Raw genomic sequence first — 27,074 nt, forward strand, 5'->3', positions numbered from 1 at the left:
ATCCTCTTTCTCTGCATCCTTGCCAACATCTGTTGTTGCCTGAGTTGTTAATGTTAGCCATTCTGACAGGTGTAAGGTGGTATCTCATTGTGGTTTTGATTTGTATTTCCCTGATGAGGAGTGATGTTCAACATTTTTTCATGTGTCGGTTGGCCATCTGGACGTCTTCTTTGGAGGAGTGTCTATTCATGTCTTTTGCCCATTTCTTCACTGGATTATTTGTTTTTTGGGTATTGAGCTTGATAAGTTCTTTATAGATTTTGACTACTAACCCTTTATCTGATATGTCATTTGCAAATATCTTCTCCCATTCTTTCAGTTGCCTTTTAGTTTTGCTGATTGTTTCCTTTGCTGTGTGGTCCCTAACATTTTCTTAAAGTCCCAACTACTTTCCTCTGCCTTCTCCTCTCCAAAAAACTTGTTTAAAAAAAGCCAGCCATATTTACATTGTGGCCAAGTTCCAAATGTTTCTTATTATTTCCCTTTAAACAATTGAATTCTATCTTCATATTATTAAAGACTACTCCTAATGTGGAACTCAGGCTAAAGCTTGGAGTGGAGTTGATCAAAATCAATAAAGACCTCATCTTTAGGGGCGTCTGGGTGGCTCAGTCGACTGAGCATGCAACTTCAGCTCAGGTCATCATCTCATAGTTCATGGGTTTGAGACCTGCATGAGGCTCTTTGCTGGATAGCTCAGAGCCCGGAGCCTGCTTCAGATTCTGTGTCTCCCTCTCTCTCTGTCCCTTCCTTGCTCATGCTCTGTCTCTCTCTCTCTCTCTCAAAAATAAACATTTTTTTAATTAAAAAAAAAAAGAATGTAAAAAAGACCTCATTTTTAAAAGGAAAGGAAGCCTCCGTAAATGCTAGAGAAAACAAGGGCAGTCCTTTTTTCTCAATGCATTGTAAAGAGATTGAAGTCTCCTTGGAAAAAAAATTCTACCTAAATTTCCCCAACATGGGGCACCTGGGTAGTTCAGTCAGCTAGGCGTCCAACTTCGGCTCAGGTCATGATCTCAGGGCTTGTGAGTTCGAACCCCATGTCAGGTTCTGTGCTGACAGCTCAGAGCCTGGAGCCTGCTTCAGATTCTGTGTCACCCTTTCTCTCTGCCCCTCCCCCACCCACGTTCTCTCTCTCTCTCTCTCTCTCTCTCTCAAAAATAAACATTTAAAAATAATAAACTGCTTTCTCCATACAAGTATTTTAACTGTTGTAAAAAAGAAAATGTTCACAATATATGCAGTTAGTTGTAAACCAGGTGATAAAACTATGTACTGTAAAACTCATTTTTAAAATACATTGTGTGTATGAGCATGCTCAGTAAAAATGGGAAATCTATGGACCAAAAAAAAAAAAAAAAAAAAAAAAAGTTTGCTCTTTCAATCCATGAACATGGAATGTTTTTCCATTTATTTGTGTCCTCCTTAACTTATTTCATAAGTTTTCTACAGTTTTCAGAGTATAGATCTTTTACCTCTTTTGTTAGGTTTATTCCTAGGTATCTAATTGTTTTTGGTGTAATTGCAGATAGGATCGATTCCTTGATTTCTCTTTCTGCTGCCTTGTAATTAGTATACAGAAATGCAACCAATTTCTGTATGTTGACTTTATATATCATGAGACTTAGCTAAATTCATGCATTAGTGTTTGCAATTTTTTGGTAGAGTCTTTTGGGTTTTTTACATAGAATATCATGTCACCTGCAAATAGTGAAACTTTGACTTCTTCCTTGCTGATTTGGATTCATTTCTTTTTATTGTCTGATTGCTGAGGGTAAGACTTCCAGTACTATGTTAAATAGTAATGGTGAGAGTAGACATCCTTGTCTTGTTCCTGACCATAGGGGAAAGGAACTCAGTTCTTCCCCATTGAGAATATTAGCTATGGTCTTTCACACATGGCCTTTATAATATTGAGATATGTTCTATATATCCCTATTTGTTGAGGGTTTTTATCAAGAATGGATGCTGTGACATGATGCCTGGGTGGCAAAGTTGACCATCTAACTGTTGGTTCAACTCAGATCATGGTCTCATGGTTGGTTTGTGGGATTAGGCCCCACATCAGATACTTCATGGACAGCCCCAAGACTGCTTGAGATTCTCTCCCTCCCTCTTTCTCTGCCTCTCCCCACTCACACACACACACTCTCTCAAATAAATACACATAAAAAAAAAGAATGGATGTTGTATTTTGTGAAATGCTTTCTTCTGCATCTACTGACTTGATCATATGGTTTTTATTCGTTTTATTAATGTGGTATATCATGTTGATTGATTTGAGAATATTGAACCAGCTCTGCAGCCCTGGAATAAATCCCACTTGATCATGATGAATAATTCTTTTAATGTACTAGTGGATTCAGTTTGCTAGTATCTTGTTGAGAATTTTTACATCCATGTTCTTCAGTGGGGTCTTTCTGGTTTTTATTTATTTATTTTTTTTTTTCAACGTTTATTTATTTTTGAGACAGAGAGAGACAGAGCATGAACGGGGGAGGGGCAGAGAGAGAGAGGGAGACACAGAATCGGAAACAGGCTCCAGGCTCTGAGCCATCAGCCCAGAGCCCGACGCGGGGCTCGAACTCACGGACCGCGAGATCGTGACCTGGCTGAAGTCGGACGCCTAACCGACTGCGCCACCCAGGCTTTCTGGTTTTGAAATCAAGGTGATGATTATAGACTCATTATAGAATGAGTCTCGAAGTTTTCCTTCCATTTCTATTTTTTGGAACATTTTGAGAAGAACAGGTAGTAACTCTCCGTTAAATGTCTGGTAGAATTCCCCCGGGAAGCCATCAAGTCCTGGGTTTTTGTTTCTTGGCAGATTAAAAAAAATTTTTTTTTAATGTTTATTCATTTTTGAGAGAGAGAGACAGAGCATGAGCAGGGAAGGGGCAGATAGAGAGGGAGACACAGAATCTGAAGCAGGCCCCAGGCTCTGAGTTGACAGCAGAGAGCCTTACGTGGGGCTCAAACTCATGAACCATAAGATCATGACCTGAGCCAAAGTCAGAAGCTTAACCAACTGAGTCACCAAGGCACCCCTCTTGGGAGATTTCTGATTAGTGTTTCAACTTCCTTGCTGGTTATGGGTGTTCCAATTTTCTATTTTTTCTTGTTTCAGTTTTGGGAGTTTGTATGTTTCTAGCAATTTATCCATTTATTCCAGGTTGTTGGCATATAATTTTTCATAATATTCTAATTGTTTGCAGTTCTGAGGTATTGGTTGTGATCTCTCCCTTTTTATTTGTGATTTTAATTTCTTGGGGTCCTATCTCTTTTCTTTTTGATAAGTCTGGCTAGAGGTTTGTCAATTTTATTAATTCATTTGAAGACCCAGATCTTACTTTCATTGATCTGTTCTGGTTTTATTTCTTGTTTCTACAGTGTTTATTTCTACTCTAGTCTTTATTATTACCCTTCTTCTGCTGCCTTTAGCCTTATTTTCTGTTCCTTTTCTAGCTCCTTTAAGTGTAAGGTTAAGTTGTGTATTTGAGACCTTTCTTTCTTCTTGAGGTAGGCCTGTATTGCAATATACTTCCCTCTTATGACCACCTTTGCTGCAATCCCAAAAGTTTTTGACTGTCATGATTTCATCTGCTTCAATTTTTTATTAGGTCTTTAATTTCCTGGTTAACCCATTCATTCATTAGTAGGATTTTCTTTAACTTCCATGTATTTGTGGTCTTTCTGAATTTTTTCTTGTGGGTGACTCCAAATTTCATAGCGTTGTGGTCTGCATATATGCACAGTATGATCTCAGTCCTTTTGTACTTGTGGGGGGTTGATTTTATCTTTTTTAAAAAGTAGGCTTCATGCCCAATGCAGGGCTTGAACCCACAACACTGAGATCAAGACCTGAGCTGAGATCAAGATTGGATGCTTAACTGAATAAACCACCCAGGATCCCCATGTGGAGGGTTGATTTATGAACCAGTATGTGATCTATTCTGGATATTGTTCCATGTGTACTCAGAGAATGTGTATTCTGCTGCTTAAGGATGGACTGTTCTGAATATATTTGTTGAGTCCATCTGGTCCAATGGATCATTGAAAGCCATTGTTTCCTTGCTGATTTTCTGCTTAGATGATCTGTCCATTGCTGTAAGTGGGATGTTAAAGTCCCTTACTATTATTGTGTCATCATCAGTGAATTTTTTGTTATTAATTCATTTATATATTTGGGTTCTTTCAAGTTGGGGGAATAAATATTTACAATTGTTAGGTGTTCTTGAAGGACAGACCCCCTTAATTATGATATAATGCCCTTCCTCGTCTCAAGTTGAGTCTTTGGTTTAAAATCTAGTTAAAATTGGGTATAAGTATGGCTACTCTGGCTTTCTTTTGCCATACATAAGCATGATAGATGGTGCTCCATCCCCTCCCTTTCAATCTGCAGGTGTTTTTAGGTCTAAAATGAGTCTTCTAGGCTTCTGTGAAGATGGTGGCATAGGAGGACGCTGGGCTCACCGCATCCTGCAGATCACTTATATTCCACCCACACCTGCCTAAATAACCCAGAAAACCGCCAGAAGACTAGCAGAACGGATTCTCCAGAGCCAAGTGTAGACGAGAGGCCCACGGAAGAGGGTAGGAAGGGCGGAGAGGCGGTGAGTGCTACACGGACTGGTGGGAGGGAGCCGGGGCGGAGGGCAGCCCGCCGGCAAAGCAGAGCCCGAGTCTGGCTTGCAAAAACGGAGGGGCCGGATGGAGTGCGTTCTGATAGCAAGTGGGACTTAACATCCGGAAGGTTATAAGTTAACAGATCGGCTCAGAGAACGGGAGGGTTGGAGGACAACGGGAGGGAGAGTTGTTGAGCCCCGGACAACAGAGCGCAGCTTGGCAGGGAACAAAGGCGCTGGCCAGCGCCATCTCCCTCGCCCATCCCCCAGCCAAAATACCAAAGGGAACCAGTTCCTGTCAGGGAACTTGCTTGCACCACGTAAACACCCAACGCTATGCTTCTGGGATCCATCCCTCTGGCAGGTCTGACTCTCTCCCGGTGCTGCAGGGCTCCTCCAGAAGCGGATTTCTGAAGGAAAAGCGAGCTGAGCCTACCCCTCCTGCCCCTGTGCACCTTGCCGATCCACCCCAGCTAATACGCCAGATTCCCAGCACCACCAGCCTGGCAGTGTGCAAGTAGCAAAGACGGGCGGGCCATGCCACCCCACAGGAATCCCGCCCCTTGAAGTGGGGAAGAGAAGGTACACACCAGTCTGACTGTGGCCCCAGCGGTGGGCTGGGGGCAGACATCAGGTCTGACTGCGGCCCCGCCCACCAATGCAAGTTATTCAAGACAGCACAGGGGAAGTGCCCCGCAGTTCTGCACCACTCCAGGGACTATCCAAAATAATGAAACGGAAGAATTCCCCTCAAAAGAATCTCCAGGAAATAACGACAGCTAACGAACTGATCAAAAGGGATTAAAATAATATAACAGAAAGTGAATTTAGAATAATAGTCATAAAATTAATCGCTGGGCTTGAAAACAGTATAGAGGACAGCAGAGAATCTCTTGCTACAGATATCAAGGGACTAAGGAACAGCCAAGAGGAGCTAAAAAATGCTATAAATAAGCTGCAAAATAAAATGGAGACGACCACAGCTCGGATTGAAGAGGCAGAGGAGAGAATAGGTGAACTGGAAGATAAAATTATGGAAAAAGAGGAAGCTGAGGAAAAGAGATAAAAAAATCCAGGAGTATGAGGGGAAAATTAGAGAACTAAGTGATGCACTAAAGAGAAATAATCTATGCATAATTGGGATTCCAGAGGAGGAAGAGAGAGGGAAAGGTGCTGAAGGTGTACTTGAAGAAATAATAGCTGAGAACTTCCCTGAACTGGGGAAGGAAAAAGGCATTGAAATCCAAGAGGCACAGAGAACTCCCTTCAGACGTGACTTGAATCGATCTTCTGCATGACATATCATAGTGAAACTGGCACAATACAAGGATAAAGAGAAAATTCTGAAAGCAGCAAGGGGTAAACGTGCTCTAACATATAAAGGGAGACCAATAAGACTAGTGACGGATCTCTCTACTGAAACTTGGCAGGCCAGAAAGGGATGGGAGGAAATCTTCAATGTGATGAACAGAAAAAATATGCAGCCGAGAATCGTTTATCCAGCAAATCTGTCATTTAGAATAGAAGGAGAGATAAAGGACTTCCCAAACAAACAAAACCTGAAGGAATTCATCACCACTAAACCAGCCCTACAAGAGATCCTAAGGGGGATCCTGTGAGACAAAGTACCAGAGACATCACTACAAGCATGAAACCTACAGATATCACAATGACTATAAACCCATATCTTTCTATAATAACACTGAATATAAATGGATTAAATGCGCCAACCAAAAGACATAGGGTATCAGAATGGATAAAAAAAATAAGACCCATCTATTTGCTCTCTACAAGAGACTCATTTTAGAACTGAGGACACTTTCAGACTGAAAGTGAGGGGATGGAGAACTATCTTTCACGCTACTGGAAGTCAAAAGAAATCTGGAGTAGCCATACTTATATCAGACAAACTAGACTTTAAATTAAAGGCTGTAACAAGAGATGAAGAAGAGCATTATATAATAATTACAGGGTCTATCCATCAAGAAGAACTAACAATTATAAATGTCTATGCACCGAACATGGGAGCCCCCAAATATATAAAACAATTACTCACAAACATAAGCAACCTTATTGACAAGAATGTGGTAATTGCAGGGGACTTTAATGCCCCACTTACAACAATGGATAGATCATCTAGACCATGGTCAATAAAGAAACAAGGGCCCTGAATGATACTTTGGATCAGATGGACTTGACAGATATATTTAGAACTCTGCATCCCAAAGCAACAGAATATACTTTCTTCTCGAGTGCACATAGAACATTCTCCAAGATAGATCACATACTGGGTCACAAAACAGTCCTTCATAAGTATAAAGGAAGTGAGATCATACCATGCACACTTTCAGACCACAGTGCTATGAAAGTTGAAATCAACCACAGGAAAAAGCCTGGAAAACCTCCAAAAGCATGGAGGTTAAAGAACAGCCTACTAAAGAATGAATGGGTCAACCAGACAATTAGAAAAGAAATTTAAAAATATATGGAAACAAATCAAACTGAAAATACAACAGTCCAAACGCTTTGGGATGCAGCAAAGGCAGTCCTGAGAGGAAGATACATTGCAATCCAGGCCTATCTCAAGAAACAAGAAAAATCCCAAATACAAAATCTAACAGCACACCTAAAGGAAATAGAAGCACAACAGCAAAGACTCCCCAAACCCAGCAGAAGAAGAGAAATAATAAAGATCAGAGCAGAAATAAACAATATAGAATCTAAAAAAACTGTAGGGCAGATCAATGAAACCAAGAGTTGTTTTTTTGAAAAAATAAACAAAATTGAAGCCAGGCTTCTCACAAAGAAAAGGGAGATGACCCAAATAGATAAAATCATGAATGAAAATGGAATTATTACAACCAATCCCTCAGAAATACAAGCAATTATCAGGGAATACTATGAAAAAATATATGCCAACAAACTGGACAACCTGGAAGAAATGGACAAATTCCTAAACACCCACACACTTCCAAAACTCAAACAGGAGGAAATAGAAAACTTGAACAGACCCATACCCAGTGAAGAAATTGAATCAGTTATCAAAAATCTCCCAACAAATAAGAGTCCAGGACCAGATGGCTTCCCAGGGGAGCTCTACCAGACGTTTAAAGCAGAGATAATACCTATCCTTCTCAAGCTATTCCAAGAAATAGAAAGGGAAGGAAAACTTCCAGACTCATTCTATGAAGCCAGTATTACTTTGATTCCTAAACCAGACAGAGACCCAATAGAAAAAGAGAACTACAGGCCAATATCCCTGACGAATATGGATGCAAAAATTCTCAATAAGATACTAGCAAATTGAATTCAACAGCTTATAAAAATAAGTTTTCACCATGATCAAGTGGGATTCATTCCTGGGATGCAGGGCTGGATCAACATTCGCAAATCAATCAACGTGATACATCACATTAATAAAAAAAGATAAGAACCATATGATCCTGTCAATCGATGCAGAAAAAGCATTTGACAAAATTCAGCATCTCTTCTTAATAAAAACCCTTGAGAAAGTCGGGATAGAAGGAACATACTTAAACATCATAAAAACCATTTATGAAAAGCTCACAGCTACTATCATCCTCAATGGGGAAAAACTGACAGCTTTCCCCCTGAGATCAGGAACACGAAAGGGATGTCCACTCTCACTGCTGCTGTTTCACATAGTGTTGGAAGTGCTAGCATCAGCAATCAGACAACAAAAGGAAATCAAAGGTATCAAAATTGGCAAAGAGGAAGTCAAGCTTTCACTTTTTGCAGATGACATGATATTATACATGGAAAATCCGACAGACTCCACCAACAGTCTGCTAGAACTGATACATGAATTCAGCAAAGTTGCAGGATACAAAATCAGTGTACAGAAGTCAGTTGCATTCTTATACACTAATAATGAAGCAACAGAAAGACAAATAAAGAAACTGATCCCATTCACAATTGCACCAAGAAGCATAAAATACCTAGGGATAAATCTAACCAAAGATGTAAAAGATCTGTGTGCTGAAAACTATAGAAAGCTTAAGAAGGAAATTGAAGAAGCTACAAAGAAATGGAAAAACATTCCGTGCTCATGGATTGGAAGAATAAATATTGTTAAAATGTCAATACTACCCAAAGCTATCTACACATTCAATGCAATCCCAATCAAAATTGCACCAGCATTCTTCTCGAAGCTAGAACAAGCAATCCTAAAATTCATGCGGAACCATAAAAGGCCCCAAATAGCCAAAGTAATTTTGAAGAAGAAGACCAAAGTGGAGGCATCACAATCTCAGACTTAGGCCTCTACTACAAAGCTGTAATCATCAAGACAGCATGGTATTGGCACGAAAACAGACATAGACCAATGGAATAGAATAGCAAGCTGAGAACTAGACCCACAAAAGTATGGCCAACTAATCTTTGACAAAGCAGGAAAGAATATGCAATGGAAAAAAGACAGTCTCTTTAACAAATGGTTCTGGGAGAACTGGACAGCAACATGCAGAAGAATGAAACTAGACCACTTTCTTACACTATTCACAAAAATAAACTCAAAATGGATAAAGGACCTCAATGTTAGACAGGAAACTATCAAAACCCTAGAGAAGAAAGCAGGAAAAGACCTCTCTGACCTCAGCCACAGCAATTTCTTACTTGACACATCCCCAAAGGCAAGGGAATTAAAAGCAAAAATGAGGCGTGCCTGGGTGGCTCAGTCGGTTGGGCGTCCGACTTCGGCTCAGGTCATGATCTCGCAGTCCGTGAGTTCAAGCCCCGCGTCAGGCTCTGTGCTGACAGCTCAGAGCCTGGAGCCTATTACAGATTCTGTGTCTCCCTCTCTCTCTGACCTTCCCCCATTCCTGCTCTGTCTCTGTCTCAAAAATGAATAAACATTAAAAACTTTTTTTAAAAAAGCAAAAATGAACTATTGGGGCCTCATGAAAATAAGAAGTGTCTGCACAGTAAAGGAAATAATCAACAAAACTAAAAGGCAACCAACGGGATGGGAAAAGATATTTGCAAATGACATATCAGACAAAGGGCTAGTATCCAAAATCTATAAATAGCTCACCAAACTCCACACCAGAAAAACAAATAATCCAGTGAAGAAATGGGCAGAAAACATGAAGAGACACTTCTCTAAAGAAGACATCCAGATGGCCAACAGGCACATGAAAAGATGCTCAGCATCACTCATCAGGGAAATACAAATCAAAACCACACTCAGATATCACCTCACGCCAGTCAGAGTGGCCAAAATGAACAAATCAGGAGACTATAGATGCTGGAGAGGATGTGGAGAAACGGGAACCCTCTTGCACTGTTGGTGGGAATGCAAAGTGGTGCAGCCACTCTGGAAAACAGTGTGGAGGCTCCTCAGAAAATTAAAAATAGACCTACCCTATGACCCAGCAGTAGCACTGTTAGGAATTTACCCAAGGGATACAGGAATACTGATGCATAGGGGCACTTGTACCCCAATGTTTATAGCAGCACTCTCAACAATAGCCAAATTATGGAAAAAGACTAAGTGTCCATCAACTGATGAATGGATAAAGAAATTGTGGTTTATATACACAATGGAGTACTACGTGGCAATGAGAAAGAATGAAATATGGCCCTTTGTAGCAACGTGGATGGAATTGGAGAGTGTGCTCTTAAGTGAAATAAGCCATACAGAGAAAGACAGCTACCATATGTTTTCACTCTTATGTGGATCCTGAGAAACTTAACAGAAACCTATGGGGGAGGGGAAGGAAAAAAAAAGAGGTTAGAGTGGGAGAGAGCCAAAGCATAAGAGACTCTTAAATAAAACTGAGAACAAACTGAGGGTTGATGGGGGGTGGGAGGGCGGGGAGGGTAGGTGATGGGCATTGAAGAGGGCATCTTTTGGGATGAGCACTGGGTGTTGAATGGAAACGAATTTGACAATAAATTTCATATATTAAAAAAAATAAAATAAAATGAGTCTTCTATAGGCATCGTGTAGATGGGTCTTGTTTTTTTTGTTTGTTTTGTTTTTTTAATCCTTTCTGATACCCTATGTCTTTTTATTGGAGCATTTAGTCCATTTACATTCAGGATGATTACTGAAAGAGTTTTGCCATTGGGTTACCTGTAAAGTTGGTGTTTCTATTGATGTTCTCTGTTCCTTTCTAGTCTTTGTTGCTTTTGGTCTCCCCCTCTTGCCCCCTGCCCCACTCAAAGAGTCCCCTTTAAAATTTCTTCCCTGATTGGTTTAGTGGTCACAAACTCCTTTAGTTTTTACTTGTCTGGGAACTCTTTATCTCTCCTTCTATTCTCAATGACAGCCTTGCTGGATAAAGTATTCTTTTTTTTTTTTAATTTTTTTAATGCTTTTATTTATTTTTGAGACAGAGAGAGACAGAGCATGAGCAGGGGAGGGGCAGAGAGAGGGGGAGACACAGAATCTGAAGCAGGGTCCAGACTCTGAACTGGCAGCACAGAGCCCGACGTGGGGCCCGAACTCACGGACCACGAGATCATGACCTGAGCTGAAGTCAGACGCTTAACTGACTGAGCCACCCAGGCGCCCCATAAAGTATTATTTTTTTTTTAATCAAAAGGAATAACAAGCAAATTTATTATTTACTTATTACTGTATTTGTCGCTTGATAGATATTACGTAACCATTACTTTTATTAATATGTAATACTTAAATATAAATGGCACAAAAAAATGAATAAAACATAAATGTGACTATACATATATTTCCAAAGTTTATATCCATTAAAGAACCTCAGAATTAATCAACAGATTAGTACTCTATTCCTGTTTTGATAGTTGAATATATTTTTCTTTTTAGTCTGCTATCTTAAGAGGCTGTTAAATTATAAAGTAGGTATCATCGTAAAGACAGTAATTTTGTGATCAAGAAAAAATATTTAAAGAATTTTGAGTGGGGGGCACCTGGGTGGCTCAGTTGATTGAGCCTCTGATTCTTGATTTCAGCTCAGGTCATGATCACATGGTTCATGATATACAGCCCTGCACTGGGGACTGCCTGTGATTCTCTCTCTTCCTCTCTGCTCCACCTCGCTCATGCTTGCTCGTTCTCTCTCTCTCTCTCAAAATAAACAGGGAGGAGCTGTTGGATAAATAATTTTTATGTGTTGGAATGTTAAATCTTGATTTAAACCCTGCTTGTTCCATGTTCTCAATCCTTGCCGAGAATCACCTGAGCCATGCAGGAAGATCAGCAAGGCGCTGTGTGCTGGCAACACCATGCAACGCTGCAACCGAATTGAATCCAATGCAGCCGCCATTGCTGCCGCCCAAGGAGTTTCGTTTGGATAAAGTATTCTTGATTGCATATTTTTCCTTTTCAGCATGTTGAATATATCCTGCCACTCCTTCTTGGCCAGCCAAGTTTCTGTGGATATATCTGCTGTGAACCTGATCTGTCTTCCCTTGTAGGTTAAGGATTTTTTTTTTCTGTTGATGCTTTCAGGATTCTTTCCTTGATGTATTTTGTGAATTTGTCCATGATATACTTTGGCGATGGCCAGTTTTTGTTGAATTTAATGGGAGGTCTCTGCATTTCTTGGATTTTGATGTCTATGCTCTTCCCCAGATTAGGGAAGTTTTCAGCTATAATTTGCTGACATAAACCTTCCGCCCCTTTTTTTCTCTCTTCATCTTCTGAGAGACTCTTATGATACAAAAGTCACAGAGTTCCATAAGTCTGTTTTCGTGATCCATTACCTTTGTTTCCATCTTCTTTTCAGAATCATTATTTTCCATAATTTTATCTTTTATATCACTAATTCCTTTCTCTGCTTCATGCGTCCTTGCTGTTATGCAATCCATTTGGGTCTGCATCTTAGTTATAGCGTTTTTATTTTTGGCCTAAATTTAATCTCTTATCTCTGCAGTAAGGGATTCTCTAGTCTTCTATGATTTTTTAAATCCTACCTCAGATATCTTAATTATATCTGTATTAATTGAATCCCTGGCTGTCATTTCTTCATGTTGTTTCTTTTGGGGCAAATTCCTCTGTCTTGTCATTTTGGAGGAAAAAACATAATAATAAAATAAAATAAAAATTAGAAAAAAAAAGGATGCTAGATCCTAGGTGTGTTTTGGTCTGCTTGTTAAGAGAAGCTTGAGAGAAAAAAAGTAAAATTTTTTTTAAAAATCTGCCTTTTCTATATTCAAGAAAAAAACAAAAACAAAAACAAAAAGAAAAAACAAAAAGCCAGATCCAGTTTCCCCTAGAGCTGACACTTTGCAGCACTCTGTGATCAGCAGACTTAGTGCATGAGAGGGGGTTGTGTTGGTCTTCTGGGAGAGTGGCCTGCTGCTCTCATTCTGAGGTATATTTGCCCTAGTGGAGATGTGCCTGGAGGATCCGGGGGGGGCGGGGGGGGGGGGGCGTGGAGCTTGGTGTAATGTGTCTGTTCTCTGCTTGGTGGTGCTGTTTAGCTCACTGAGGTTTATTAGTGGTAGTGGGCTATGGGTAAAAATGGTTTCATCCCCTTCTCTAGTCTCTGAAGCAGAAAGTTCCAGCCCTCACAGACACACAAATGATCCCCTCTGCTCTGTCCCTGGTGTCCTTGACCAGGCTATCCGCTTGCCTAGGCGCGGCAATCTTGTGTTTTATACCTCAGGTGCAGCTGTGTTTCAAAACCTCACACTCAGACAATGCACTGCTTGAACCCACTGCCTGATCCTGAGGGAGGTTCTTGACACACCGTGGCTGGTACCAGCTTTTTACAGAAAACAGAACTGTGCAGAAGAAGTGGCCTGAAGTTTATGGTAAACCACAAAACACAAGGGGCACTAGGGTATGCTGCCCTCAGCTGACACCTTTGTTCCTATACTGGTGAATAGGGCCACCCCACAAGGTCTTTTGTGCATGAAGAGGCCCTATCACCGCTTCCAAATTCACTCCAAGCAGGGGAGCCACTTCTCCCCGTGCAATGAAGGGGATCCTCAGACCATGCTGCCTGCACCTTGGGCTCTGCCCTGCTTCCTTACCAGAGTACCACCAGGCACTGAATTCCAAAGTTTCAGATTCTGTGCTGTTTATTTATTTTTAAATTATTTTTAATTTTTAGAAAGAGAGAGCACACACACACAAGCCAGGGAGAGGAGCAGAGAGAGAGAGAAGGAATCTTAAGCAGGCTCCACTCTAAGTGCACAGCCAACTTGGGGCTTAATCCCACAACCCTGGGAATATGATCTGAGCCGAAATCAATGGTCAGATGCTCACCTGACTGAGCCACCCAGGTGTCCTTGCACTCTGCCATTTATAAAAACCTGGTGGTATGGAAACCCTCTTCTTTTTCTGTGTCAACGGTTTTGGGGAACAGTTTCATTTGCAATCCCCTGCACATTTTTATGCCCCCCCCCCAACTTACCTCTCTGCAATCAGGGCTCCCTCCCCGCATCAGCAGAGCCTCTTTTCTCCCAAAAGTCAACTCTCTGCAGTTCCTACCTCCATGGGTTGTTTGTTCTGCTTGTAGATGAGAAGCTTTGTTTTCTAAGACTTTTGACTGATTTCTTGGATGTTCACAATGATTTGATATTTATCTAGCTGTTTGCAGGAGGAAGCAAGCATAAGGCTGCCCTACTCCTCTGCCATCTTAACCAGCATATAGTTTTTCATAATATTCTCTTATGATTGTTTGTATTTCTGTGGTGTTGGTTGTTTCTCCTCTCCCATTTGTGATTTTCTTTATTTGGGTCCTTTCTCTTTACTCTTTGATGACTGGCTAGGGGCTTACCAATTGTAATTTTTTGAATTATTTTTTAATTTATTTTTTAAATTTACATCCAAGTTAGATAGTATATAGTGCAACAATGATTTCAGGAGTAGATTCCTTAATGCCCCTTACCCATTTAGCCCTTCCCCCCCCCACACCGCCTCCAGTAACCCTCTGTTTGTTCTCCATATTTATGAATCTCTTATGTTTCGTCCCAATCCCTGTTTTTATATTGTTTTTGTTTCCCTTCCCTTCCTTTCTGTTTTGTATCTTAAAGTCGTTATATGAGTGAAGTGATATTTGTCTTTCTCTAATTTCGCTTAGCATAATACCCTCTAGTTCCATCCACATAGTTGCAAATGGCAAGATTTCATTCATTTTTATTGCAAAGTATTACTCCATTGTATATATATACTACATCTTCTTTATCCATTCATCCATTGATGGACATTTGGGCTCTTTCCATACTTTGCCTATGTTGATAGTGCTGCTATAAAGCATGTGTCCCTTCGAAACAGCATACCTGTACCCCTTGGATAAATACCTAGCAGTGCAACTGCTGGGTCATAAGGTAGTTCTATTTTTAATTTTTTGAGGAACCTCCATAATGTTTTCTGGAGTGGCTGCACCAGCTTGCATTCCCACCAGCAGTGTAAAGAGATCCTCTTTCTCTGCATCCTTGCCAACATCTGTTGTTGTTGGGATTGTTAATGTTATCCATTCTGACAGGTGTGATGTGGTATCTCATTGTGGTTTTGATTTGTATTTCCCTGATGATGAGTGATGAGCATTTTTCATGTGTCAGTTAACCATCTGGACATCTTCTTTGGAGAAGTGTCTATTCATGTCTTTTGCCCATTTCTTCACTGGATTGTTTGTTTTTTGGGTGTTGAGTTTTATAAATTCTTTATAGATCTTGGATACTAACCCTTTATCTGATATGTTGTTTGCAAATATCTTCTCCCATTCTGTCAGTTGCCCTTCAGTTTTGCTGATTGTTTCCTTCGCTGTGCAGAAGCTTTATATCTTGATAAGGTCCCTATAGTAGTTCATTTTTGCTTTTGTTTCCCTTGCTTCTGGAGACGTGTTGAGTAAGAAGTTGCTGCGGCCAAGATCAAAGAGGTTTTTGCCTGCTTTCTCCTTGAGGATTTTGATGGATTCCTGTCTTACGTTTCGGTCTTTCATCCATTTTGAGTTTATTTTTGTGTATGGTGTAAGAAAGTGGTTCAGGTTCATTCTGGATGTCACTGACCAGTATTACCAGCACCACTTGCTGAACAGACTGTCTTTATTCCATCGGATATTCTTTCCTGCTTTGTCAAAGATTAGTTGGCCATACATCTGTGGGTCTATTTCTGGGTTCTCTATTCTGTTCCATTGATCTGAGCTTCTGTTTTTCTGCCAGTACCATACTGTCTTGATGATTACAGCTTTGTAATACAGCTTGAAGTCCAGGATTGTGATGCCTCCCGTTTTGGTTTCTTTTTCAAGATGGCTTTGGCTATTCAGGGTCTTTTCTGGTTCCATACAAATTTTAGGATTATTTGTTCTAGCTCTGTGAAGAATGCTGGTGTTATTTTGATAGGTATTGCATTGAATATGTAGATTGCTTTGGGTAGTATTGACATTTTAGCAATATTTGTTCTTCCTATCAAGGAGCATGGAATATTTTTCCATTTCTTTGTGACTTCTTCAATTTCTTTCATAAGCTTTGTATAGTTTTCACTGGACAGATCTTTCACCTCTTTGGTTAGATTTATTCCTAGGTATTTTATGGTTTTGGTGTGTAATTTTTTCAAAGAAAAAGCTGGTTTCACTGATCTGTTCTGCTCGTTTTTTTTTTTTTTCAACATTTATTTATTTTTGGGACAGAGAGAGACAGAGCATGAACGGGGGAGGGGCAGAGAGAGAGAGGGAGACACAGAATCGGAAACAGGCTCCAGGCTCTGAGCCATCAGCCCAGAGCCTGACGTGGGGCTCGAACTCACGGACCGCAAGATCGTGACCTGGCTGAAGTCGGACGCTTAACCAACTGCGCTACCCAGGCGCCCCTCGTTTTTAGTTTTTATATCATTTATTTCTGCTCTATCTTTATTATTTCCTTCCTTCTGATGGCTTTGGCCTAATTTGTTGTTCTTTTTCTAGCTCCTTTAGGTGTAAGGTTAGGTTTTTTATTTGGGATTTTTTTTTTTTTTTGCTTCTTGAGGTTGGCCTGTATTGCTACCTACCTACCTCTGAGGACCACTTTTGCTGCATCCCAAAAGTTTTGGGCCATTGTGTTGTAACTTTCATTTGTTTCCATGTAGTACTGTTTTATTTCTTCCTTGATTTCCTGGTTGACCCATTGATTGTTTATCTACCTTCTGTTTCCATGAGTTCAGTTTTTTTTTAGATTCCACATATCAATGATATCTATAGTATTAGTCTTCCACTAACTTATTTCACTTAGCATAATGCCCTGAAGTACATTCATGTTTTTATAAATAGCAGAATTTTCCTTATAGTGATTTTCCTGTCTTTTTCAATAATATATCACGTCTTTTTTTTATCCATTCATTCATTGATGGACATTTAGTTTGTTTGCATACCTCACTATTGTGAACAATGCTGCAATGAACATGGCAGTGCAGACAGCTCTTTGAGATCTTGTTTTCATTTCCTTTGGATATATACCCAGCAGTGGGGCTGCTGCATCATGTGCTAGTTCTATTGCTAGTTTTTTGAGGAACCTCCACACTGTTTTCCATAGTGGCTATACCAATTGACATTACCGCCAATAAACCACCAGTGTTCCCTTTTTTTAATGCCCTTCCTAATACTTGTTACCTCGTAGTTTTTTGTTTGTTTGTTTGTTTTTGATAATAGTATTTCTAACAGGAGGGAGGGGATATCTTACTATTGATTTGATTTACATTTCCCTAGTGTTAGTTCTGTCAAGCACTTTCTTGTAACCGTTGGCCATTTGTACATATTCCTTGGAAAAATGTCTATTCATATTCTCTGCAAATTTTTAAATCATATTGTTTGTGTTTGCTATTGAGTTACAGTTCTTTATACTTTTTGGATATTAACCCCTTATTAGATACACGATTTGCAATATATATTCTCCCAATCTGTTGGCTGTCTTTTCATTTTGTTTCTTTTGCTGTGCAGAAGCTTTTTAGTTTCATGCAGTCCCACTTATTAATTTTTGCTTTTGTTGTGTTTTAGTTTGTATCCAAAAAATCATTGCTAAGACCAATGTCAAGGAGCTTCCCCCCTATGTTTACTTCTAGAAATTTTATGGTTTCAGGTCTTATGTTTAAGTCCTGAATATGTTTTAAATTTTGTGAGTGGTGTAAGAAAGCTGTCCAATTTCACACTTGTGCATGTGGTTATCCTATTTTCTGAACACGATTAATGGAAGAAACTATCCTTTTCCCTCTCCACTTGGTTCCCTTGTCAATGTTAGTTGACCATATATGTAAGGGCTTATTTTGGGGCTCTCATTGCTGTTCAACTGGTCTGTGGAATGGCCAATACCATACTGTCATGATTACTATTTTCATGCCAATAACATACTGTTGTGATTACTAGCTTTATATTCTAGTTTGCAGTCTGAAAGTGTGATGCCTCCAAATTTTTCTTTCATTCTCAAGGTTGCTTTGGCTTTTGCATACCTTTTAAGTTCCATATACATTTTAGGATTATATTTCTGTATCTGTGAAAAAAGCCATTAAAATTCTGATAAGGACTGCACTTAATCTATAGATGGTTTTGCATAGTATCAACATTTAAACAATATTAATTATTCCAGCCCACGAATATGAGATTTCTTTCCATTTGTACGTGTCTTCAATTTCTTTCATCAAAATCTTGTAGTTTTCAGAGGGTTCAAGATGGTAACATAGAAAGACCCTGAACTCACATCCTTCCAGGGACACAGCAAATCTACACCTATATACAAAGCAATTCCTCCTGAAGAACTGAGGGTTGACTGAATAGCTTCTGCACTACAAAGGATAGAGGGACCACACAGCAACTGGCAAAAGAGACAGAGGCATGGTAAACATAGAAACCCCACCGCTGATGCTACAACTATAGTGGGAAGGAACAGCACTAGGGGACCTACCTGCATGCATATTCACCTGCCCTAGGACACAGAAAAAAAAGCTATGGCTTAAAGGGAAACTAGAATTGAAGTGAAATAAGCCTGTAGCACTTGCCAAGTAGTAGAGAAACTGCTGGAATTCTCTCCAGGTTCAGAGGTACTTGTCAGCACCACTGTTTATGTTCACCTTCCACCTTGAAACCACAGATCGGAGTAGGGTGCAGGTGCCTGAGCTGGCATGTCACCTCAATGAGCACCAGGCCTCTAGCTCACACCAACCCCAGCATATGCCCCAAGGCAGTCCCTAGAATGATGCCTATAAGGGCTCTGTCTCCACAAGGAGGCCCCCATACTGATTCCTGCTCAAGCTCCAGCCATCCCACTAACACCACCCCAGTATGGTGGACACTGGGACTCCCCAGAAGTGCTCCCACTACAACTCTAGCCATCTCACCAAGGCAGCACAGGTACAAAGCTCCCAGAAAACCCCCAGCATGCATCTACTTCAGCTCTAGGTAGCCCTGATGCGGAACCCCCTGGATCACCAACCATCAGCCACATCAACTCAAGCTGACCCACAAAGGCACACCCTGCATCAACACCCCAGGACAGCCAGGCCTGTGCCCACTTCTGCACTAACTGTCCTACATTGTATGTTAACTAACTTGAGGATAAATAAATTTTTAAAAATATAAACAAACAAATAAATAACAACCAGGAGACATACTGTTTCACCTAATTCATAGAAACAAACACAGAAAGCCAAACAAAATGAGGAGACATATAAATACGCTCCAAACAAAGGAATGAGAAAAACCTCATGAAAATAATTAAATGAAATGGAGATAAACAATCTAACTGATAAGGAATTCAAAGTGGTGGTCATGATGATGCTCAATGGACTTGAAAGAAAAATGGATGGGGGCACCTGGGTGGCTCAGTTGGTTAAGCGTCTGACTTCAGTTCAGGTCATGATCTCACAAGCAGTGGGTCTGGGCCCTGTGCATCAGGCTCTGTGCTAATAGCTCAGATTCTCCCTCTCTCTCTGCCCTCTCTTACTTGCACTCTGTCTCTCTTTCTCTCAAAAAAAAAAAGCGAAAAAAATTTTTTTAATAAAAATAAAAATGTATTCTTAAGTATTTGTTTGTTTTGGTACTATTTTATAACTGAATTGTTTCCTTAATTTTCATTTTTGGCTTGCCCACTGCTACTATATACAGATACAATTAATTTTTTATATTGAGCATATATATAGCAACCTTGCTGAACTTGTTTATTAGTTCTAACAGTTTCTTAGCAGGTCCTTAGGATTTTCCATACATAAGATCATGTCCTCTGCTAACAGAGATAGTTTGACACCTTCCTTTCCAATCCAGGTGTCTTTTAATTCATTTTTGTTCATTCAATTTGCTTGCCCAGCTACAGTGGCTAGAACCTTTAGTACAATGCTGAATATAAGTGGCAAAAGTAGATGGCTTTTTCCTGATCTAAGGGGGAAATCATCCAGTCTTTAACCATTAAATATGATGTTAGCTGAGGGTGGGGGGTGGGGGAGGGGGATTCACAGAGGTCCTTCGCCAGGTTAGGAAGTTACCCTCTATTTCTAGCATATTGATTGTTTTCATCATGAAGGGGTACTGAATTTTATAAAAGGATTTTGCTATGTCTATTGACATGTATTTATTCTATTGATGAGGTGTATTAACTAATTTACACTGATGCTAAATCTATCTTGCATTCTTGAGATAAATCCCACTTGGTCATACTGTATAATCCTTTTTATATATTGCTGAATTTATTTTTTTTTTTAATTTTTTTTTTTCAACGTTTATTTATTTTTGGGACAGAGAGAGACAGAGCATGAACGGGGGAGGGGCAGAGAGAGAGGGAGACACAGAATCGGAAACCGGCTCCAGGCTCCGAGCCATCAGCCCAGAGCCCGACGCGGGGCTCGAACTCACGGACCGTGAGATCGTGACCTGGTTGAAGTCGGACGCTTAACCGACTGCGCCACCCAGGCGCCCCTATATATTGCTGAATTTAAATTAGCTGGTGTTTTGTTGAGGATATCTGCATATACGTTAATAAGAGAATGGTTTACAGTTTTCTTTTCTGCTGATTTCTTTGGTTTTCTTACCAGGGTAATATTGCCTTATAGACTGAGTTGGGAAGGGTTCCCATCTCTCCTATTTTTGGGAAAAGTTTATAAAGAATTCTATTAATTCTTCTCTAAATGCTTGAAAGTACTCACCTCAAGTGAAACCACCGCTACTTGAATTTTTCTTTGTTGGAAGTTTTTATATTACTAATTCAATCTCTTTACTTGTTGTAAGTCTATTCAGATTTTCTATTCTTAAAACATTTTCAGTAGTTTGAGTCTTTCTAGAAATGTGACCAATTCATCTAAGTTATCTAATTTGTTGACATACTGTTGTTTATTTGCTTACAATTTTTCTATTTCTGTAGAGCTGGTGGCAATATCCCTCTTTTGTTTCTGATTTTAGTAATTTCAGTCTTTGTCAATCTAGCTGAAGGGTTATCAGTTTGTTGATCTTTTTAAAGAACAACCTTTGGGTTTTGCTGCTTTTCACTGTTGTATTTCTGTTCTCTATTTCATTTATTTCAGTGATTTTGCTTTCTGATTTCATTCTATTGCAATCAGAGAAAGTATTTTGTATGGTTTCAATACTTTCACATTTATTGATGATAATTTTTATTGCCTAGCATATGGTCTATGCCAGAAGATGTTCCATATATACTTGGGAAAATGTGAATTCTACTGTTGGGTGGAGTGTTCTCTCTGCCCTTCCCCCACTCACGCTCTCTCTCTCTCTCAAAAATAAACATTAAAATTTTTTTCAAAAAATCCCTTATATCATAGCTTTAATTACTGACATATTTAACTTAAATCTTTTTCCATTTTATTTTTTATTGTAGTAAGTTAAACTTTTCATTTTTATTACTTCAAACTTTAGACACTTCTTATCCTTTCAACATCTGAAAGATACTCTTTTTTTCAAGTTGTAAAAATAAAATTTTTCTTATCCATGGGCCATAAACCATGGAAATATAGCTAACTTTTTTTCCCCTCCTCTTTTACAGATTAAACCTCCATCACACATACTATGGGTTGTGCTAAAGTAAAGATGCAAACTTATTCAGTAAAAATCAGAGACAGAAAATGTCTACAGCTATATGTAATGGATTACTGGGTACATTAACTCATTGGATTTGCCACAGCTCTACACCGAACGCTGAACTCTGCACTACTGAGCAGGATGACATACTTCGATATATCACATAATTCACATGAGTCATGCACTCCAATAGTATCAACAAACCATTCAATGTTGTATTTGCCTCTATTTCCACACTTGATGGCCATCCAGTATATAATGCTTTATTCACTTATTTTGATGGTTCTATGATTTAAATTGATGTTCCTACAAATTGCTTACCAGTTTTCCCAATATAATTTAAAGGAAAAAAAAACCCTCTCTCTTTTAGACTAGAGACATGACTGTTAAATGCAGTTTCCAATACTAGACTAGATCCTGTGCTAGGAGGAAAAATGATGGCACAAATGAAAAACAATGGTATAAAAATAATGGTATAAATGGTAAAAATAAAGGTATAAAGAATAATAGTATAAAATAAGGGTATAAGGGGACAATTAACAAAATTGGAATAATGAAGGCAGATTAGACATATGTATTACAATGTTAAATTTATTGAAATTGATCATTGTACTATAGTTATTAAAGAATATTTGTGGGGTGCCTGGGTGGCTCAGTCAGTTAAGGTTCTGACTCTTGGTTTTGGCTCAGGTCATGATCTCATGGTTTCGTGAGTTCAAGCCCCACATTGGGCTCCATGCTCCCAGTGTAGAGCCTGCTTGGGATTCTCTGTCTCCCTACCTGCCCCTCATCCACTCACGCTGTCTCTGCCTCTCTCAAAATAAATAAATAAAGTTACTTGTCATGTTAGGAAAGAATATTTGTCATGTTAAGAAATACAAACTGATGTGTTTAAAGGTGAAGAATCATGATAGAATACATAGTATTCTAGTGGATCAAAAAGACCTCACAAAACAAACAAATAAAAAACCAAAGAAACACCACATTCATATAGAACAATGGTTCTCAACTAGGGATGATCTGCTTCCTCCCCAAGGACATTTGCAGTGTCTGGATATATTTGGGGCGGGGGGGGGGTACTACTGGCATCTGATCAGTGGAGTCCACAACGCTACTAATAAGCGCCCTACAATGTACAAATCAACCCTCACAACGAATGATCTGGTCTCAAATGCCAACAATATTGAGGTTGAGAAACCTTGATGCAGAGAAAGCAACTGGTAGAGCAAAAGGGATAAAATAGCAACAATAGCTGTGTCTAGGTGAGTGTTATGAGTGTTGTTTTGATTATTCTTTTGTTTTAAAGTTTTTATTTAAATTCCAGTTAACATACAGTGTAGTATTAGTTTCAGGTGTACAATACAGTGTCTCAACCACTTACAGACTCCACCTGGTGCTCATCAAAAGGGCACACTTTAATCCCCATCACTTATTTAACCTATCACCTGTTTTGATTATTCTTTTTTTTTTTCTTAAGTAGGCTCCACACCCAGCGTGGAGCCCAGCATGGAGCCCAGGGCAGGGCTTAGACTCACAACCCTGAGATAAAGACCTGAGCTTAGATCAAGAGTCAGACACTCAGCCAACCAGACACCCCCCTACCCTGAATTTTAATTATTCTTAATCTTGTAACTTTTATGTAATTTGGAAATTATTTCCAAATAAAAAGTGTTTTTAAACTTCTTTTATAATTTTTTTAATGTTTATTTATTTTGAGAGAGAGAGAGAGAGAGAGAGCGAGCACGCGCGCATGTGAGTCGGGGAGGGGCACAGAGAGAGGGAGACAGAGAATCTGAAGCAGGCTCCAGGCTCTGAGCTGTCAGCACAGAGCCCGACACAGAGCTTGAACTCACAAGCTGTGAGATCATGACCTGAGCCCAAGTTGAACTCTTAACTGACTGAGAGCCCCAGGCACCCTAAACTTCTTTTAAAAGTACTATGTTGTTATGATTATCATACACTGAGTCATTACAGAGAAAAGTGGACCTATATTGGGGCTCTGTATTCTATTTCTAGTCTATCTCCTGAATATTTGGAGAAGTGAACATTTCTGGTGAGGTGACTTAATAACTGCTAAAGTCCACAGAAACAGTTCTTTGGGTCTTAACTAAGCAAGGTATTTTAATATATGCATATTAAATGTGCAATGTGCAAAGATTCCAGGGTCAGATTATTTGCCTGATTTTTTTTTTTCAGGAGAACAAATCAGAGTGAGGTTGGGCTCTAGGAAGTTGGAGCAGTGATTCCCCAAAGTGAGCACCACTCATGCAATCCAAGCTCTTAAGGGCCATCCAGACACAAAGCAACATCAAGCCACATGCGATATTAGCCTTTTGGGATAAGAGCAGCATCCTACAAACACATTTCCAAAGTTAACCTCTAGAAAACACGTTTGTGCTTTCAGCCTACAGAATTTTAAAGCCTAATTAACTTTAAAGTACAATTTAAATGTAATCATAAGACACCCTTCTCTGAGAGTCTGTCTGGAATGCAGCAGAATACCAATAAATAAATGAGTTAGAAACTTGGATTTTATTTCTCTTCTATTATATCTGTTTATTAATAACTTCTCCAAAGGTAAAACAGAATATAAATAGGTTCACAGGAGGATATGTATTAAGCTATTTAATAAATGTTTCATAAAATCATTTTTTAGGTATGCCAAATGTAATAAAAAGACTCTACTTGTAATGCATGCTGGCTGGCAGCCTTCGAGCCCCCAGTCCTACCTTTTTCCCTTTGCCCCACATCTGGGCAACCTGATTAAGAAAGCCTGCTCATACCCTTAGACCTTTGGTGTCCTCAGTCCCTGGCACTGGCAGAAATTTCAAACCACACAAGCCCCACCTGAGTGTGGGAACCTCCATCCCACTCACTTTCTAACAATAAAAACCCAAAGTCCCACCTCCCTCATTTCCCTCTGGACCAAAGAGAAACCCTTCTCCTAGGTGTGGGGATCCATGTGCTATAGATTGTTATGAGTCATGAACTCTATTTTACACCCATTGGTGCCCATGTGTCATTTGTCCCAACTCCAGGGTGGAGTGGGAGAATTGTCCAGTGTCTGGTAGAGGATTCTAGCTACCCAGATAAAACAGTAACTGACTAGTTTTGCTTAATGATTTCTCAGAATCACTTGTCAAGGCAGCAGGAAGACTCTAGTCTCTAAGTCTTCCAGGGCAAAGACCAGAAGAATGATAGGATCATACTTACTGATGTCCACACATAAGTTAGGGTCTGAAATATACCAAAGCAAATTTCTATGAGAAAGGTTAATAATTCACAAAACAAAATTGAAAGGATAAAATTAAACCATACAGAGTAGAATACTGAAGTTACAATTAGTTACAATTTTGCTTTTACTATTATAGAGACAATTAAAATGGAAAGTTTTTTTTTTAACTACATGTTAAAAACAAAAACACAGACTCCCAGCTCTCACCCAAACGGCACTCCAAGGGCACCCAGTGGAGTCACCAGGACTGTGGGGACCGCCGTGTAAGCCAGGAAGTTTCCAATCTGGCCAACAGCCACTGTCAAGAGAATCACAAGGATACCACTTGCAATTACAGCTCTCTTTCAGCAATGATCAGAGTTTAATTGGGCAAGGAGCTGTTCTGAAAGGGCTATTTCTTCTCTATTACTTGTAAGGAAGCAAATGTGGAGCATTATTGCATAATTAAGGGTCCTGAAGGCAGGGGAGAGCAGTCAGAGTGTCACTGACCCAAACTGGAAGACTAGTTTCCTCTGTAGAATTTCCCAAACTAAATGGCAATGATTGACAGTAGGCGCAACAGAGTATATTTCCACTTTCCCCTTAACACATCCTTGTTTTACAACTAATCGCGTAGAATTTCTTGAGCCCCTTCAATGGCCTGGGACTTAACTCCAGTATAGACCACTGGGCCACAGTGACACGCTGCTGATATACCAGGTAGAAACACAACTGCCTGCATAGGACTGCATTCAGGGCTATACTAAGAGAGCTTAAAGATGAGCTCCTCAATAAAAGGAAATAATATCTGCTAGGTAACATCTTGCCCGAAAGGCAATGTGTGACAAATAAACCTCATAATATTGTTGAATTTTATAGTACAATTTTTCTTTATATATTTAGGGTTCTGAACTCTAATCCTATTAATTTTTATATGATAGCACATAACCTCTGCATGCGACCTCTTTTATCAGTCTGATTGAAGAAACTCTCCTTTGTAAAACCAATTACGTTCGACAAAACAAGAAATTTCACCAAGTGCCAACAGCCTGACTACAGATGAGTAAGCAGGAGCTATTTTAATTTCTTTGGAACCAGGACAGTCTGACCTGGACTAAATTCAGGGCTTATTGCAGGAAGTAGGACCCTCTACCTCCTCCCAACCGTGACTCCCACCCTGGTCCACAGTCCAAAGAATGCAGCCACACTCATTCCAACCTCTGCAGTCCTGCTAGAGGAATGACTGATCTTAAGAAAGAAAGCACATCAAACTGTTCACCACACTGGGTACTTACTTGCAATTGTGCCTGCCCACCACACAATGTCTGTTAAATAGGAAGTACCTATGAAAGAGTGAGATAAAAAGGTCAGAAAAGTACAAAGCAAGAGGTTTACAAACTATATACTTTAAAAAGGAACTTTTACTTGAAAATAAAATTGAAAAGAATATTGAATGCCATACTGCTTAGTCACCATTTTAAGAATCTTTAAGTTAGTCTATAAATAGCAGCATGAAAAACCACTAAAAGTGGTAAATACAGGTATTTTTTTGCAATGAACACAAGCTGACCCAAACAAGTCAAGCCTTTATTAAAGAAACATTTTTGAGCTCATCATGTGACCCAGAGTCACAAATATTCTTTGGCATGAAGTTTTATGTTGAAGTCCAGTTCTCTCATGCATTTACTGTAAGCCATTTATATGATAATTTTATTAGTATAGGCTTCAATGACTTGGTGCTTAAACAGGTTAGTCAATTTTCAAAATTTACCTTTCTCATATGGCTCTCTTTTCAACCATTTGGGCAGCAGACCTTTTCTCTCACTCAGTGATTTGACATTTTACACAGTTTCTTGTACTCTCTTAGGTTACCCTCATATACCCCATGTATAGTCAGACAGAACCATGAGCAGGTGTCCAGGCCTCTCCATCACATGGGTCCCTCCTTCCTGTATGAGGAACCTGCAGCAAGATGGTCTCCCAACCGTTGAGACACAGATTTGTCCCACTTCAGATATGTCAAAATGTTTGTCTGACAGGTTTCTTCACTTCAGGTTAAAGTACCTAATTCTAGAGTTTAGCCATTCTAATAGGTGTGAGATAATATCTTATTGTGGTTTTGATTTGCATTTCCCTGATGAGTGATGTTGAGCATCTTTCCATGTGTCTGTTGGCCACTTGTATGTCTTCTTAGGAAAAATGTCTATTCAGATCTTGTGTCCATTTTTTAACTATGTTGGGGTTTTTTTTGGTGTTGAGTTGTGTAAGTTCTATAAAGATAACTTATATCTTAATATT

At 39.6% G+C, this 27,074-nt stretch overlaps 1 protein-coding gene across 1 annotated transcript in view; it reads right to left on the reverse strand.

Annotated features, from left to right (window-relative positions):
• Positions 1–27,074, reverse strand: part of NIPA1 (NIPA magnesium transporter 1) — a 96,366-nt gene that overhangs the window by 29,875 nt on the left and 39,417 nt on the right. The window contains exons 2-3 of the mRNA XM_025919694.2: positions 26,072–26,119; positions 25,005–25,095 (exon numbers count right to left, since the gene is read on the reverse strand). Of these exons, the coding sequence (XP_025775479.1) occupies positions 25,005–25,095; positions 26,072–26,119 (139 nt within the window). The remainder of the gene's footprint in view (positions 1–25,004; positions 25,096–26,071; positions 26,120–27,074) is intronic.

The sequence above is a fragment of the Puma concolor genome, chromosome B3 (assembly GCF_028749965.1).
Source record: "Puma concolor isolate L17-30 chromosome B3, mPumCon1.1.hap2, whole genome shotgun sequence".
In the NCBI taxonomy this organism is placed as follows: domain Eukaryota; kingdom Metazoa; phylum Chordata; class Mammalia; order Carnivora; family Felidae; genus Puma; species Puma concolor.